The 18,102-nt window shown below is 39.6% G+C and overlaps 1 protein-coding gene across 2 annotated transcripts; it reads left to right on the top strand.

Moving 5' to 3' along the window:
- The first annotated feature begins 122 nt into the window (after nt 1-122).
- On the top strand, nt 123-17,010 carry LBR (lamin B receptor). 2 transcript variants are annotated; one of them, XM_068185921.1, is made up of 14 exons: nt 123-254; nt 4,555-4,735; nt 6,156-6,347; nt 7,680-7,763; nt 8,184-8,361; nt 8,928-9,121; nt 9,880-9,934; nt 11,140-11,334; nt 11,648-11,751; nt 12,197-12,322; nt 12,420-12,588; nt 13,793-13,873; nt 13,980-14,102; nt 15,095-17,010. In XM_068185921.1, the coding sequence occupies exons 2-14, from the start codon at nt 4,571-4,573 to the stop codon at nt 15,253-15,255; spliced, it is 1,827 nt and encodes a 608-aa protein (XP_068042022.1). In that variant the 5' UTR covers nt 123-254; nt 4,555-4,570; the 3' UTR covers nt 15,256-17,010. The 2 variants fall into 2 exon arrangements, with proteins under 2 accessions (XP_068042022.1, XP_068042023.1); XM_068185922.1 differs by lacking the exon at nt 15,095-17,010 and adding an exon at nt 14,376-14,471.
- Nucleotides 17,011-18,102: the final 1,092 nt, after the last annotated feature.

Raw genomic sequence — 18,102 nt, 5'->3', positions numbered from 1 at the left:
CCCCGGGGCGGGGAGGGCGGACCGCGCCATCTCCCGTGCAGCCAATGGCGCGCGGCCACCCCGCGATTCGAACGGCGCGTCCCGGCCAATGGGCGCGCTTGGCGGGCGGGAGAGGGGGCGGGGCCGTGCGCGCGGCCGTAACCGTCGCTCGGCGGGGCGGTTGTTCCCCTCAGCGGAGAGCGGCGCGCGCTCGGCCCCGCTCCCGCCGCTCCGCGGAACCGCCTCCGGCCCGGCCCGGCGCGGGCGGGCTCCAGGTAACGGGGATGGCGGCGCGGGCGGGCCCGGGTACTCCCACCTCCCACCTCCTCCCCTCCCCCCAGCTTTTCCTTGGCGGCCTCCCGGGCGGGAAGCGCTCCGGCCGATCGCTGCGGCCGCGCTCGGGCCTCGCTTCCGGCGGGCGGGCGGCGCGGGCGCCTCTCTCGGGCCACCGGAGGTGGCGGGGCCGAGCCGCCCCCGCTTTGTTCGGCTCCGCCGCGCCGGGCTCCGAGCGGGAGTAGGCCGCCGAGGGGCGGTGCGGCCCCGCCCTTCCCCTGCGGCGGAGGCCCCGCGCCAGGCCCGGGCCGCGGGCGGGGCGGGGCCGAGGGGCCGGGCCTCCGCCGGCACGTGGGGCCCTTCTGTCACCACCGCCCCGCCGCTCTCGGGCCCTCCCTGCGGAGTTCTGGTTCCTGCCGCGTCCCCTCCGCTCGCGGGCTTTCCGGTAGAAAGCCTCTTTGAAGGGAAGATCCTCGATTCCCAGCCCGAGGGTTAATGGGTTGTTGTTTTTGCCTCCAGGCTTCTTGGTGCTTGTTGTTTTAGTGATGAAGTTAAGTTGTCTTGGATAGGGATAGATGCCTCCAATGTTCTGAATGTGCAGAGCTAGAAATGTGGAGAGAACAATGATGTTACTGAAAAGGTCTTCCACAGCTCTCTTTGGTGAATTCAGTAGTAATTTTCCGTGTATTGTTAGCCTTGACTGTCAGCGTTTTCTTTATTTTCCTGCATTTCTTCTTGCATTCAGATGGCTCCCTCCTCTGACATCCAGAACGTTATCTAACAGTGGTGACATGTCAGAATTAGTAAATGGAATCACTGAGTGTGTGGGAGCTTTGCTTTTCCAAGAGGGAAAGCTTGTTAAGTGTTATTTATTCTTAAAACTGTGTACCCAACTTCTGCTGCTGGGGTGTGATCTCTCTGTGGCTACAAGGTAACTGTCATCACTTTCTTCACACTGAAGTATCTTCCCACATATCTAGTGAGAGAGTCAAGAAGACCAGAAATGCATGCATGGGGCAATACGTTTCTCAGCCAAGTTTCTTTTTCATTATTTCATTCCTGTCTGAGTCAGGAGAAACTTTTATTCTTTACCAACTTAAAAGCTCCAGGGACATTTGCATTAATTGGCTTGGCTTGGTACAGGATACAAAGTCCTTTTGAGCCTTTCTCTTCGACTCTAGATTCCTAAAGAAAAATAGTAATGCTTCAGAAAACACAAATTTCATCTCCTGAGTAAGTGACTAAACTTGCAGTCAGGTGCCTGTACAGTGCAGGTTTCATTGTATGAGATAATTTTCTTTGGATTTATGTTTTGAAGCCCTGGGAATTCAAATGTTTCTGCAGAACTACTGGGAATATTAGGCTGATGCCAGCTGATACCATGAAAATTATCAGGGGTGTGTAGAGCTTGAAAGAGCAGTAAATTAAAAATGTAATCTCTAAACAGAATTTTTTTTTAAAGACTTCCTGTCTTTTCTCGGTGCCAGTAATTGTGTTTGTTATCAGAACAGATGAAGGCTGCCTTTAAAAGGTGCAGCTTTTTGAAGTGGGATATAAGGAATGAGGATTGCAAACCTCCCTCACAGGAGGCACTGGGGTGCAGAACAAGTTGATTATTTTTGATAGGGTAAAAAGTTACATTTACTTATTTTAATGTTTAATGTTTGAGCTTATTATTAAGCTGTAATATCTAAGGAAAAAATTAAAAAATACATAAATTTTCCCATTAATAAGATTGTTCATTAAATTTGAGTCAGAAGATATTTCCACTTGCTTATTTATTTTGGAATCTCATATTGGTATCTACCTCAGGCTGAATTACATGACATGGATTTAGCTACAGGTCTTTCAATTTTTTAAAAGTAACTTCAGCTCCTTTTGAGAACAAGATTGGACAAAGGGAAGGTCCTTCTGCCTTTCACAAGAATTAAGTAATCAAGTTACTTTTTCTTTGGATTTTGTGTTTGCATACAGAACTGCTGGATTTTGAAATCTGGCAGAGAATTGCCTTTTATTATCCCTATGAAATTGTATCTAAATTCTGAAGTGGTTGCTATAAATTGGAAAATCAGTGTACAGGTCCTCAGTAACAACTTCATGAAAATATGTTACCCTTTTTGAAAAGTATTTACCCCCCAAAATCCTGGTTTTTACAACTTTGTGTGAGGATGGGCCAGCCTTGTCCTGCTCAGGCTCCAGGTTTGCAGCTGGTGCCTGAGGTGCTGCAGGTCAGGAGCGGAAACAGTTGGCTGGGATGTAGGAAGTGCAGCAAGCAGAGGGGAAATGAAGTCATGGATCAGGGTATGACATCTGGGGACAGCTCTGAGTGCACTCGGGGAGCTCTGGTGTTCTGACTATTTAAGGAAGAGCAGGAAGAAGCTGTGGCTGCAAGAGGCTGGCAAAGAGCAGTAATAGACCTGGATCTCCTAAAGAACTGCCTTGTGGGTGAGAAACTGGGCAAGGAGACAGAAATGGGGATTGAGATCAGATTTAGGTAGAGGTGGCAAAGAGGAGCTGGAACTGGTTTGGTGAGCGAGGGCAGAAAAGGCAGAAAATCCACAAAGACTCCAGGATGGAGAGTAAGGAGAGAATGGAGAATTTGAAATGAAAATTTGTAAGTCATCAGAAACAAGGCTGTGAATTTGAAGGGATTAAGCTGACTGGGATAAAAGAAAGTTGGAGTAGTGAGAGTTCAGAAAGAATAAGACAGAAACAAGAAATTGGGTTAAAAAACACGAGTTGGAAGGCAGAAGAGCTGGAATAGCACATCCCTAACAAGCACAGACAAGAACTCATAATTTTTCTGACTGGCAAGTGTCAGTGAAACCAAATTTTAATTTTTTTCTCCTTCAAATATTATACAGCAAAGGACATGGTCAGATGTTTCTGGTCTGAAGCAGTTTGGAGTATTAGTAATAAAATCCATATGAGGGAATTCTGCTGGTTTTTTTTGGTTTTTGACTTGGAGAGCTACACAGGTATGAAATTTAACAGCAGCAGCAATGTCAGAAAATGCCAGAATGAATGTTGATTGTAAAACCTCACTGAGCACCATCCCCCAATGTGGGATGAAGGTTTGTGATTTAATATTAACAGTATTTTTTCCCCCAAGAATCTTAACTTTTCACTGCAGTTTAGTTACTATGTAATGATTAACTAGTTAAAGACTTGTATTTACCTTGGTTTGTGTGGTTTCACTTTCTTATCAAATTTATAAAGCAAACAAGTTTAAAATTAAATGCTTTGACACCAACATTTTGTGGTTTGTGTCTTTTCCCTGTCCCTGCCATCCCCTCTGAGTTCCTGTGTTGGTTGTACACATGGTGCCAGTACAAATGTTAGTTTATATTGTACCTTAGTTATGTTAGTGTATATTGTACCTTAGACTTTTAAGGTAGTCTCACTTGATACATTGAGATTAAAAGTATATTCTGCTTGGGATATCTATTTTCAGAAGACAGTGACATAGCACAAAGCACTATACAAACAGTTCAAGAGTACTTTACACTTAAAAACAACTTCCTCTAAGATGTAGTTGTGGTTTTTCCCAGCATGTGGTGGAGTGAACCAAGGGTAGTAGTCACTTACACCACATTTTGGTAATATCAAAAAAAATCTTGGTGGTGAAGATGAGGGGTAGAATTTAGTTTTTCAGGTTGCTGTGTGATTGCTCTGATGCTTCCAGGGCATTAACTGGAAAAGGCATAATGCCCTGGAAAAAGCATTATGCCCTTATTCTAAAGAGGTGGAAAAGAAAAATATTGAACCCAGACAGGAGGTTAAATTCTGAAGTTTCCTAACTTTTGAGTGCTTGGAATAATAAATTGAAGAAAGCCTATAATGTGGCTGTAAGGTTTGAATAGATTGGGGATGTTTAACGTTTAGAAATCATCACTTCTGTAATTTCTGTAGAACCACAGGAAACAAGGGTTAGAGGACACTTCAGTACCATATAATTTGCATTTCCCTCTAGATAAGATGAGCTTCATTATGTAATTTTGGTCAAAGATGTGCTTTGCTTGATGATGGAGATTGTATATCATAGTTCAGTACTAGTCTAATACATTTGAATGTTTTTCCAGAATGTGCAGCTTCAGTCTTCTCTCTGTTTTAAGACTATTTCTTCTATTTGCTGTTGATTTGGAAAAGAGATCACTGCTTTCTTACCACACAGCCTTTTCCCTATTTGAAGTGGTGACTTGTTGTAAATGTCCCCTTTTCAGTTCCATGATACAGAAGGAGAATAGGGGAAAATGAAGCCTAAGCTTAGCTGTCATGTGGGCTGACTGATTTATTTTCTAGGGATTCTGTTTGGAAAATGCCAAGCCGGAAGTTTGCTGATGGCGAGGTGGTGATGGGCCGTTGGCCGGGCAGCGTCCTGTACTACGAAGTACAAGTGACCCGTTACGATGATGTTGCTCATCTTTATACTGTCAAGTACAAAGATGGAACTGAACTTGCACTGAAGGAAAGTGATATAAGGGTGAGTACACATGCATTTAATTAGCACTACTTCAACTTATGACTGGATAGTTATTTTGCAAGTTTTTGTTAAATGTGTCTTCAAGGAATTGGTGCTAAGAAAAAGTTTCTTCCTATGTGACACCTCAAGCAGAAGTTCAGAATGACCTCATCTTTAAAATATCACGGTTGTTTTACTTATGTCAAAAAAATGTAATATTTTTGGGGAAAACCAAGTCTGATCCTTCAGGAACTCTGTAGCATGATTTTTCATAAAAAACTGGTTTGGCTGCCTTACAAAGGTAGTAATCAATGGGTTAATATTAATTTGATGGTTTTCCATCTCTAAATAAGAAAGTTTGATAAAAAATGGGAAGATGCATTTAAATGTCACTGTAAATATAAGCAGTCCCTGCCCTTCAAGCACATACTTAAAACATCAGCAAATAGCTTTTATTAGTTCAGGTCCTCAAAGGCTTAATGAGGTATTTTGCTGTATTTGTGACGATTACAAGCCCTTGAGAAAGGTTCATGTCATATAAACACATTCCTTCCTCTTTACATACATATCATTATTATTTTATTTTTCTGTTATTAATAAAGGCCTTTAAAACGTCATAGAAGTTTCAGTTGAAAATGAATAATGCAGGAGGAGAAAACCCTGTCTGAATGTTCACTGTAGTTCATTTCTATGGCCTGTTCTGAAAGCTGCATAGGTTCAAAGCCAGCTTGTATGTCTTTATGTGAACTATAGTGTCACTTCTTGGTGGCGGTGTCCATGCCCACTTACTGGCCTTCTCTTTTGGGACCAAAATGTTTCTGCCTTGAGGTAGGCAACTGTTTTCACTGTTTCACAACTTTCTGACTTGTTATTCCTGTATGCAGGTTAGCAGACTCACGCTGGGAAAATGCCTTTTTTTGTCATGAAACATTAATGCATTATAAAAGTTGCATTGCGGAAATCTTACATGGGGAAATCAGCATTGTAGACTTCACAGAGAAATCAAACAGTGCTTTCGCGGAGTAAACTGTTTATGAAATTAGTTAGCAATTATAATGAAATGATGAGGCTGACTTGGGTTTTTTTAGTGTTGATTTGCTTTGTGTTGCCTCACACAGATGATGAACCTTGCTATGTGAAATGCATTAATAGCTTACAGCTTGGTGCTCACTTTGGTGGCTTACATCCATAGCTTGATTTCTGTAGCTTCAACAGGAATTGCCAGTAGTAGTTGAACTTGGAACAGGCTTGTTTGGGAATTGCCAGCAAAATGAATATTCTGCAGTTGCTCTTTCTTAACAGCCTTTGTAGAGCATCAGTAGAGGAAATACGAGACAGATCTGTAGAACTGTATGCCAGAGTCCTCATCACAAACCCCCCCATGTTTCTAAAATTGTTCTCTGGGGCATAGCTAAGATTTTGCTTTCTTTCTATCTTTTAGTCGCAGTCATCGTTCAAGCAGAGGAAGAGCCAGTCTTCTTCCAGTTCTCCCTCCAGAAGAAGTAGCAGCAGATCTCGCTCTCGATCTCGGTCTCCTGGCCGGCCAAAGGGCAGACGTCGTTCTGCTTCCCAAAGCAGGGAACACAAAGACGACAAAAAGAAAACCATTCAGGAGACCAGCTTAGCTCTACCGGTATTTGTTTGGTTTGTTGGTGTTTTGTGTGTGGATTTGTTGGATTTTTATTAAAATAAACTTTTGCTATTTGTGAAAGATTGGTTTTATGCAGACTGGGTTTATCGTTGTAAAAGCCAGCTGCAGTTCCTGTTCCCTTGGACAGCATAATTACCAGCAAAAGTATATCTCAGAACTGCCTTTTTTATCTAGAAATTTGGTTTCTAGCTTGCAAAGTTTGAGGAAATTCTTGAGGGGTAAACCAAGGTTATAAAGTTCTGCTTGAATTTGGTGATACTGCGAACTTCCAGAATCCAAACAAACACAAATTTTTTTATATTTAATATTAAAGTCATTGTTAGCCATGTGCTTCCACTTGTGAAATGGGGCAAAGGAAGTTAGCTTACTTTTAGATGTGTTAATTGGTACATAGCAGGTAGGTATTAGGATTTGAAATAAAATGAGTTCTGTTACCATATACAGTTTGTTGCAATAGTAGTGGAAAACATGCAGTATGGAATATTGAAGTATGGTCTTGCTGATGGATAATATTGAAAAACTGGTTTAGTTATAAAAACTAACCTGTAAGGATTTCTAAGTTTACCAATATCTGGTGTCTAGCTGAAATATATTAGGTTTGTTCTTAGCATTTTTGTGAAGATTGAGTGCTAAAAATGATTCTGGTGATCTTTAAGTGAAGAGGAGTAGAGGTAATGTTTCTTTATGAAAAGACAAACAGCGCTTCTGCCTCTTGTGCCCTTGAGATGGCTTCTCACTTGCCTGAGACACAGTCCCTGGAGCTGGAAATGCATTCTGCTGATCTGTTGAAAATGAACAAGGTTTAGTTAGGTTTCAGCTAAACTAAACCAGATTAATATAAACTAGCTAGATAGGTTTAGTAAATTGCTGCTCTTAGGCACTGAAACAGTTGTAGGGCTTGTTTTGCAGTGAGCTCCTTTGAGCTGTGTCATCCAGTGCCTGTGGATCACAATCTGGTTTTAAGTAGTTTTTTTAGCCAGCAGATACTGTTTACTTTTTGTACTTTTAATCTTTTGGGATAAAAGGTTAAAAAGTCTTTGGTGGTTTTGTCCTGGCTTCTGTCTGAGGAGTAGGATTGATCTGTTGGCTCTTGTAAGACTGGAAAGACGGGGTTCTCTTCAAAAAAACTTAGTTGAACTAAAACATATGAGTCATGTCTTCCCAGAGCTGTGTAAGCTAGACTCACAAGAAGAATTTTTATGGGAGAATTTATTTCTTCAAAGGTATTTTGTGGAAAACCAAACTTTCAGTTCTGCAGAACAGTGCCATATATAGGACACTGAAAGCTTAAACTGTTTTTCTTGTTTTGACCAGAAACCGAGTGAGAATAACACCAAAAGCTACAATGGTGAACCTGAAAGTACAGAAAAAAATGCCACATCCTGCATCATCTTGGAGGTAGGAACACAGAATTTGCTCTTAGCTTTATGTCACATTCCTAGCTTGGCTCTCTCAGAGATTCCTAGAAAAGGGCAATACAACAATTAAGCAGAAATAGAAGGCAACATAAAACTTCAAGGTTAAGTTTGCTACAGAGAAAGTGATTTTTTTTGCCTTAGTCCTGATTGGTATCTAGTGCCCAGGCATATGGCCAAAGGGGAAGGGTGGCAATGGATGATCTGTACTGGATCTGCTGCTGATCTGTAATCACGGCCTAATAGGTTACAGTGCCTGGCTTTAGCAGTCTCTTTATATGAATAAATAATTGTGTATTGGTGTCTTACAGTGAGTAATGTCCTCTGAAATATAAAACATTGGACTAAAATAAAGTAAAATCACTGGGAAACCTTTTAGTAAATTATTTTTATTCATTCACAGCAAAAGTTAAAACCAGACCTGGAAATCAAGCGTGTGCTTGAGCAGTACAGCTTGCGTTCGAGGAAAGATGAGAAGAAAAAAGAAGAGATCTATTCAGAGAAAAAGACTTTTGTGGCTGTAAAACCAATTGAGAAAGTACCAACAAAAACAAAGGAGCTGGAGTTTGGGGGAAGAATTGGTATGTGTACAAATTGTCTTAACAGTTGAAAATTAGTACTATTTTGTGGGTTTTTACTTATTCACCATACTGTTGTGTCAAGAACTGCTTTTTGGACCTTGGCTGCAGAATTCAGAGTAAAATTGTTGTGTTTTGCTTGATTTGGTGCCAAAGAACTGTTACGGCATTTGGTTCGTATGTGAAATACAGCAAAGATCTTGTGCCATCCCTTGCCACAGTGAGATTTAAATATTTCTAGATTAAATTTGAGAATAACCAGCAAAGTTTTTACCTTTTCAAAACTTAGGTGCTTGAAACTTGACAGTAAAGTATTTTTTAGACAGTTTTTGGATTATTTTTGAAGGGATGCAATGAGTGTGATTCCACGGTAGATGACCTTGTATGGGAGTGAGAAGAATGTCTCAGTGTCCTGTTACATGACTATGAGATTGCTGCTGTCTGGTTCAAGAGAAAATAATGACATCCTCTTCTTTGTTACTTAATATTGAGCTTTCTTAGTGAGATTGAAAGTATTTTTTTTTATTTTCTGTACTTAGCTTCTAACATGTCATGATGTCTCTTTACAGGGACCTTCATGCTGATATTTCTCCTGCCTGCTACTGTATTCTACTTGCTGTTGACGTGCAAACAAGATGATCCTAGTCTTCTGAACTTCCCTCCTCTGCCAGCACTTGAGAGTCTTTGGGATGGGAGGGTGTTTGGTGTCTTTCTTCTGTGGTTTTTCCTTCAAGCTGCGTTTTACTTCCTGCCAGTTGGAAAGGTAGGCTGTTGGGAGCAATTGGGTCTGTATGGGCAACTAAATTGTATTAGGCTGAAAGGTGGGGTATGTTCTAAATGCAGTGAGTTTGAAAGCAATTTAATGAGTTTTTAATAATAAACTGGAATATAGCTGCTGCAGATTTCTGTAAGCTTAAAACAGCAGAGTTGGTTAAGAATTTTTGCATTTCAGAGCCTTTCAGTAGAGAGGGCTGAAGACGTTTTTATAGGCATTCAGATCAAAGTGCGGATAAACGTTCCTTGATAGAATTCTAGAAGAATTTTAGATATCTGACTTCTAATTTCACAAACTATTTCGACACTCAGTTTCTTATGGATATCCTGCATTTTGGAATGCAATCCTCATTTACAGGAATCTAGCCATATGTATGTATATCAGGCAAAGGCTCTCCTTTCCTCTCTTGTGACTTGAAGGTTAGTGTCAGATTCTGAAAGGACACTCTGAAGTGGATCAATCATGTTTTATTGCTGTACATGTTCACAGTGATTGGAGAAGTTCTGCTTTCTTGAAGCTGGTTAGGAAGAGGTTTATTTTTAAAAATGTTTTTATTTAAAACTGCTAATCTTTTTTATTTGCTATCCAGAGTGTGTTTTTCAGAACAATGCATGAGCTTCAGGTTTGAGTGTGTCTGGCTGGTTGCTTTGACTGAATGTCTTTCTGACAGAGTTGAGCTTGGTTTTCCTCCCTTGAAGGGCCCACAGAAAATACTTTGTTGAGCATTTATATTTTATTCTTCTTAGGTTGTAGAAGGCCTGCCTCTTGCCAGTGGAAGGAAACTGCAGTACCGGATAAATGGTAAGCATGTTGCAGTTATTCCTAAACTTATTCTGTTGTGTGATTTGCATGCTTAGCACCATAAAATACAAATGTTGAAAGATACGATTTGACCAGAGAGCATATCTGTTGTAAATCTTGGATAAAATAGGATGAGCCTTTTCTTGGAAAAAGGTGGTTAGCCATCATCAGGAACTAAGTACCTCAAGTGCAAGACATGACACTGTATAGGGGTGGTAGTGGAATCCAAATACTACGTTAAAAAGCTGAATTTTGTCATAGTCTTGTAACATGCACCATTTTAAAGTTGGAATAGGGCTGTAAGTAACAAACAAGGGGAATTACATCCTGCAAAAGTGAGTCTCGTTGAGGCTGTCTCATACCTGTCTTGGTTTTGGACTTTTGTCTGTAGTCATTCCATAGTGCTACAATTCTTTCTGCATTCTGATAAAGGGAGGAAATAAGCTACATAATTTGGATTATTTAAAAAAAAAAAGCCATCGTCTTGGTGCTTAGAAGGCTAATTTTAAAAGCAAATTTAAAAGCCTTCTTGAGGAAAGGTAAGGACAGGAGGCACTGAGCACAAAGTGAAGTGCAGGAGGTTCCATCTGAACTAGACCAGATGAACTGTGGCGGTTTCTTCTAACCTCAGCCTCTGTGACCCTGTGAAGGGATCCATAGAAAGTCCTTAGCTGAGGGCAGCAGAGACCTGCCTGCTTCTGTTTGGGCATCAGTCCATTCTGTATGAAATTATACTCTCAATGTATGCAAAAGTTTTTGTGTTCAAGTTTTGACTTTATAAGCCATTTTAATACTTTAGTTACTACTATCTGTATCAAGGTATATATGAAGATAATTCAAATATGGTTGTCTCAGCTGTCCCACAGATAAGACTTTGTGACCTGCTCTCATTATCTATTAGTAGTGTCAGTGTCCAGTGTCAGTAAAATCTGAAATTGAATGCTATGGCATTAAAAAATTGAGAAGTATTCAGTGTTCCTGCCTCCTGTCCTTTTGGTGAGCACAGTTTCAGGGCTTAGAGTGTCTTAGTTATATTGCTGTGCCCCAGAGGTTTGAACCATGGGATGGCCAAGATGTTACTGGATTATGGACGAGTATTGGAAGAAATAAAAGTGCAGAAAGGTTGGATTAGGTAGGTCCTACTAAAACAATAAATTGGGGTTTTTTTTATTTTGGCTAATATGTCTTTCTTCTACATCCTTTAGGGTTTTATGCTTTTATTTTGACTGCTGCAGTTATTGGAGTTTTATTATACTTTCAATTTGAGCTTCATTATTTGTACGATCACCTCATGCAGTTTGCAGTATCAGCTGCAGCTTTTTCTTTGGCACTGAGCATTTATCTGTACATTCGATCCCTGAAAGCACCTGAGGAAGAGCTAGCACCAGGTGGAAATTCTGGTGAGTTAGATCATTCTGGATAATTTCTTTCCAATTGTTTGCTGTAGTTTCATTTATACAAATTAAAGGCTAGCTTTGGGGCTGGTCATTATAATACTGTGACTTTTACTTTGCTCTGTGAAGTTGTTGGTGGTTTTTTTTTTAATCCCAGATAACATGAATTCAGGGCATGGTGTTTTCTTTCTTGTGCACTTTTTTGATGTATGGGTAATTGTCACAGCTAAAGGGAATTATTTTTCCCAGACAAAAGAAATTAAATACGAGAAAATGTAAAATTAATTGATGCCATATGATCATTGTGTCTTACCTGCAGGGTATTTTATTTATGATTTTTTTACTGGACATGAATTAAACCCTCGTATTGGCAGTTTTGACCTCAAATACTTCTGTGAGTTGCGTCCAGGATTAATTGGCTGGGTGAGTCAGTAATCTGAGTTATTTTATTTGCTTAAATATTACATAGAAGGTTTTTTTTACACACACACACCCCTATAATTGATATTAAGGGTGTATATATTTATGAATACTGTATAAATACATATAAATATTGTACTGAAAAACAGTTCCACATTGCTAGTTTTTTATTGACCATTATGACCGTTTTTATTCACTTGAAGGAAATTTCTTGCTTTTTTGTTTTATGGTAAATGAAAACCTATTTTAAAGTGTTCATATATTGAGGTTATACAGCTTCAAAAGCGTGATTAGTTGCAAACTGACTTGTGAAATAGTTTATTTTTTTAAACTTAAACATTAGTAAAAAATACCGGTGTTAAGATTAGGGCTGTTAGTTCTGTAGTGTAATAAAAAATACCACTTTCTTTTAGAAATAAATTTTTAAAGAGAATTGTTTCTAACCTAGGTTGTTATAAACTTGGCAATGCTCTTGGCTGAGATGAAGATCCACAATCTCAGTGTGCCATCCCTGTCCATGATTCTTGTGAACAGCTTCCAACTTCTCTATGTGGTGGATGCTCTTTGGAATGAGGTAAATGCCAATCCCCTTCAACTGTTTCCATTTCTAATTACACTGTTAAGAGAAGGAGGCTTTGGAAATGCTAAAATTCCTTCCTCCTTGTTTCTAGGAAGCCGTTTTGACTACAATGGATATTACCCATGATGGATTTGGATTCATGCTGGCGTTTGGAGATCTGGTGTGGGTTCCATTTGTCTACAGCCTGCAGGCCTTCTACTTAGTGGGTCATCCCACCACAATAACTTGGCCTGTTGCTGCTGCAATTACTGTTCTGAACTGTAAGTTACAGTAAATGTCATTGTTGCTCTTGGTTACAACATAGTTCTGATTCTGTTTCTTCAGAGATGGAAGGTGAAGCTGTAGCTCAGATGCAGCAGTCATTGGCTACTGTGAAATACAAAGAATATAAAAAATTCTCATTTTAGCAAACAAAGGATAGGTGAGGCTCTGAACACCTAATTGTTCTGTTGAGAGGCAGCTCTAGGTTGGTGCTGTCTGGAATTGAAAAAGTGACCTAACATATTTTGAATGCAATAGGTGCCTTTTTAAGTCAATCTGAGCAACTCATTAAAAAAAAAGTTAGTACCTTGTTGGCTAATCTCTACTGAACCTAGGGAAAAAGTAACTATTTGCACTATTTGCACCTCCATCCCTGATGACCATAGTTACAAACACATGTCAGTAGAAAACACCTTTTTTCATCAAAGCAGAGTGCTGTAAGAAAAGATCTCACATCTTCAGGCAGTCTTAAATATGCACCAACATAGCCTGGTTGTTCCTGTTATCTGAATAGGAAACCCAAAAAAACCCACTCGTATTTTGTAGAAACAACAAAGAATTGGAAAAATGAGAAGACATACAACTTGATATGTGCAATACTGAAAAACAAAAGAATTTTTTCATCTTCACCTAATGTTTTTTCTTGGGTTTCTATTTTTTTAAAATAATATCTTTATTCAAAGTATGTCGTGATCATCTTTTTTCAATGCAACTTTGGAAAAAGCAAGTTTAAGCTGCTCTGTGAAAATTATGGGGGATATGAATTTCAAACCCAGATAATTCATTGCCTGCTTCTTTTATTATCATGATCTTGTAAGTGAGTTGTCAGTTTATGGAGTAGGTGCTGTAACAAAGTGCTAGGCTGCAAAATAGAGCTGTAATCATACAAAGTGCAGCATGTCACCTTATGTGAATTTCAAACTCAGTCTTATATTAAAAAACTCAGAAATGTAAAAGTAGATGTGAAAATAAAGGTTCCTCAAGAATCTCTTCAAAGTTAGTAACAAGAGGAAGCATATGGAATGGAGGTTTCCAGTGGCATTTCTGTCTTGTTAGAGCTCTGAGAACCAGAAAATACCAGTTGAATCTCTAGGGAAAAGACTTTGATGGAATAAATGTGGCAAAGGGCGTGTGAGTCCTTTTGTTGAAGCTGAGAATACTGGAAAATACTGAAAATGCCAACTACATCATGTTTATTTTTAGGTATTGGATATTACATTTTCCGTAGTGCAAATTCTCAGAAGAACAATTTTCGGCGGAATCCAGCAGACCCCAAATTGGCCAGTGAGTACATATTTTATTCCATTGGCTGGGATTTTATTCAATGGCTCTTTGTAGTATTTAAATACATATTTCAGTCACTGCACTGACCACAATACTCTGTTCCCAGATCTGAAATTTATACCCACTGCAACTGGAAAAGGGCTTCTTGTCACGGGTTGGTGGGGTTTTGTTCGTCACCCGAATTACCTCGGTGACATCATCATGGCTCTGGCATGGTCCCTACCCTGTGGTGAGTTTCTGAGAATAAAGTGGATTTTAGCAAAAATGCTTTGGTTTTGCATCTCTCTGGGTTTGAAATGCCAAGTGGTAATTATTTGAGATAGTAAACCCTATTGAATGGCAGATTTCTGTGTCATAATGCAACACATTTTTACTTCCATTTTACCCTTTCTGACTTGCTGCAGATTTGACTTATACTAAAGATTTTGCTCATTTTCTGACACTTTATCATTCAATAACCATGGAACTTACTCGCTAATTAGCTGTTCTTTAAATTTTTTAGGCTAGTGAGTGTTTTTGCAGCTGAAGTTCCCCAAAAGTGGGAGTTTGCTTGGAGACAAGGGCCACCACAATCAGGGACAACTTGAAGTGAAAGATACTTAAAGGAAAGGTCATCAAATACAATGAAATTATCTTGCAAAGTGTTTGCTAGTTATACACAGTGTTCCTTGTACTGGGACCCCAGAGGTGGACAAAACACTCAGGTGGGGTCTTGGGAGAGCAGAGTAGTGGGTTAGAATCAGAACCTGCAGCCCAGAATACAGTTGGCTTTTTGGGCTGTAGTCTCACATTTCTGTGTCCTTTCCAGTTCTTTTCATGCACAAGTCAAGTGGTGTGCTCTGAGCAAAGCTGGACTCATGTCTGCAGCCAAAATAGAGAAAACCTTGTGTAGGGCAGTTTGGTGGTGCAGAGATTTGACTGGAAATCTGGTTTTGATAACTAAAGAACTTTAAATGATAATAACACTTAAATATGTGCCAGCTTTGCGTGCATTGAGAGTGAAATTGGTAGATTTTGTGACTCTAAATTTTAAGAATTACTTTCTGTGGGTTTGTGTGTCTTTTTCTATCTGCATGTGTTGCACTGTTCTGTTGAATATTCAATGCTTTAGTATAAAATGCTTCAGCCTTGAACAAGTGTGTGTCACCAGCTTTGAACATATTGATAGCTACCACCTCTAGATTTTTATGCTGTATCTAAGTGAACTTTTTCCCTTTGCAGGTTTTAATCATATTTTACCCTATTTCTACGTGATCTATTTCATCTGCTTGCTTGTCCATCGAGAGGCTCGTGATGAACACCACTGTAAGCAGAAGTACGGCTTGGCCTGGGAGAGGTATTGCCAGCGCGTCCCGTACCGCATATTCCCCTACATCTACTAGAGCACTCCAGGGGCCTGATGGGCAAATTATTACTACAGATAGATTCCTTGCAGAGAAAAAGATACCTCTTACCTTTGCACTTGGTCATTTGTTATTTAGGCTTTTAAAGAAAACAAAACAAACAAAACCCGACCAAACGTTGGAGTGCGACAAAGGTGTTACTTACAAGTAGACTTCAAGATGTGAGTTATGTGAACAGACTTATCTGTGACTTCAATTTTTAAAAAATTGTGAATTTTCAAAACTCTTTGAGCCCTAATTTTTCAAGCTAAATTATCTAGAATTCTGAGTTTACATTTTTTTATTGCATTTAATTAAGCACTGTGATGTAAAGTATATTATTTTCTTAATACAATAAATGCTGAAATTCCATCCAGTTCATTTTTTGGTGTTACTCATACCATCTAACTTCAAATGTCCAATTTAGTTGCCTGAATTTGAGGAGCAGCAGGGTCTTTTTAGTCAGCGGAGCTGGCAGCAGAGGATGTGACCCACATGAGGGGCCTGCAGCCCCATGGCCAGAGCTGGCACAGCTCAGCTGCAAGGTTGTTCCCCTCCTGGCTTTTCATTGATGGCATTTTTTTTGGTCAGAGAGGCTCAGCTGGCCCCTCCTGCCCTGCACCTGCAGGAGGATAAAGAGATGGAGTTGGGAGAAAGGGCACAGCTCTTCCCTTCTCCCACCCCACATTGCTGAGGCAGTTCCAGGAATGTCCAGGGGCAGCTCTGAGCCGCTGCCTGGCCGTGCCCCTGGCCCTGGAGATGGAAGCCATGCTTGTGGCTCACACTCCTGGAGGGAGATGAAACACTTCAAACACTTTCTGTGGCTGTGGAAGGGAGTAGTGAACCCTCAGCTTGCCTCTAGCATTGAACATGGGGTAAAAAGTGTGGAATGTCTGCCTGTTAGGCACAAAAGGATAAAATGACCACAGTTGGCTCCTTCTGATCTTTGTAAATTAAGTCTTAATGTACTATAGTGTTTACCAAGTGTGTATAATAAAGCCTCCACGTTTTTGCTGTACAGTATTTGGGTTTGAAAAATGCAACAGCTTTTTTAGAAACAGGAGAAATCAGTAACTAACCAATTTCCAGTAGTTTTTTAAAAGTTAATTGAATAAAGGGTTTGTAAATTAATGTAGTTAATTCTTGAAACAATTGAAGTGTTCATTTAAATATTTGTATTGACAGATATGCTATGAAAATATAGGAAATGCTCCTCAATCCAAAGTTGTTTTTTTGGTTTCTTTTTGTTTTTAATTTGGCATTGCTACCTCATATGTAGGTGTTGCCTTTTGTACTGTTGCAGATAGAGAAATAGCTATTTTTTTGCTATTGCTATTTAAAACAACATTTTTTACATGAGCCTGTGGTTAAACTCAACCACTTTCTAATATATTTTTGTATATATTTGACTTTTTCACTAATGTGCTCTGGTCACTAGCTGTGTTCTTTGTCTAACTGGCTGTAAATGATATGCCCTTGTGCTATTTACTTCATAAGTAGAATAATTTTACTGAAATACTCTTGCTTAATTAATTAGCTTTTATTCTGTTGTCACAAGTAAGAGCTTTTCGCACACTTTGTACATGAGGTTTATAGCACAAATTGCCCTAAAAAGCTTATTAGAATATTAAATAAAGTGCAGATACTTCTGCACTTGCTTGCAGGAGTGTTCCTAATGAATTGGAATGTTATTTATCAATTTTTTCAGTTATTTTAAAATGTTGATGTAATTGAAATCTAGCATGTGATTTTTTTTTTTAATAAAATAACCTATTTTGTACACGGGCATTTTTTAAAGATAATTGTACAATTGAAGTGTATATAATGTAGCTTGATTGTTGGTGTTGTAAGGAAATTGTTTTAAGACAAGTACTTTGATTGCTGGCAGAAAATAGCAGTGCCTCTAACAAGACTCGAGAGAATTCACTCCTGTGAAGCAGCAGATTAAACTGGAATATTGCTGTTTTCAATCCTTGCTGAGTGAATTTATGGGAAATGGAGAAATCATTAAACGGCCCTGGTGTGCAGCTGGTGTTTTAAAATCTGCTGAAGGAAGGGGGGACTTTGATTCCTCCGTCTGTGAAGCAGGAGCTGCTCCTGCTGCTGTTCCCAGTTTTATCAGTTGCCACCCAAGGTTGTTCAAATGTCATTCAGAGCCCTTGTCTTTCAGAATCTGATCCTGACCAATGGCAACTTCATTTACATGCTGAATTTTATGTGAATTTGATTTTGAAGTAACTGTTTTTAATACAAACAAGCCCATGAGCTAAAATAAAGGTTTTGCTTAAAACTAAGTATTGCATTTTTTTCCAATTCATGGGAATGTCTGATAAAAATTACATTGATTGTCCTTATTTAGTACAGGTGTGAGTTGGCTGAAGTTCTTGTTGTACCTGTGTTTGTGGGCTTAGTATTACAAGCTCATGTGTGGTGCTTCTTTCAGTCTGCCTGGGCATTTTTTCTTCTCTTCTGCTACTCCAAAAATAAATTTAATTTCAGCTGTAAAAATACAGAATTAACAGTCAGTTTGCCTGTAGGATATTGTATTTTCCCCCACAGCCTCTTATTAGAAGTCAAAAGCAATCCCAATTAGGCTGTATCTGTGAAGTGTTACTGCGCAGGAAATAAATGTAAGTTTGACCTACAAGGCTGTAGTGGAAATACGATACAGGAACAGGAATGACAGTTTTGCCTACAGAAGGATACTTCCCCATAGGTAATAGAAGTGTTTGCTTAAATTACACTTACCAGAGCTCATGAAAACCTTACCAGAAGCACAGTTCTTGCCTCTTGGGGAGTGAGAGCTGTTTGGGGGAGTGGGTGGAAAACCTTTCCTGTGTGTGGATG

Source organism: Anomalospiza imberbis, chromosome 3 (genome assembly GCF_031753505.1).
Source record: "Anomalospiza imberbis isolate Cuckoo-Finch-1a 21T00152 chromosome 3, ASM3175350v1, whole genome shotgun sequence".
NCBI classification, from domain to species: Eukaryota; Metazoa; Chordata; class Aves; order Passeriformes; family Viduidae; genus Anomalospiza; species Anomalospiza imberbis.
Note: the sequence above shows the minus strand (reverse complement) of the source record. Positions and strands in the feature narration are given on the sequence as shown.

Bases quoted from the DNA above. Each gene is read 5' to 3' on its own strand.
- LBR (XM_068185921.1), top strand. From the start codon at position 4,571: ATGCCAAGCCGGAAGTTTGCTGATGGCGAGGTGGTGATGGGCCGTTGG. The intron at 7,764-8,183 runs GTAGGAACACAG...ATTCATTCACAG, and splicing joins CATCCTGCATCATCTTGGAG to CAAAAGTTAAAACCAGACCT. The intron at 13,874-13,979 runs GTGAGTACATAT...CTCTGTTCCCAG, and splicing joins AGCAGACCCCAAATTGGCCA to ATCTGAAATTTATACCCACT.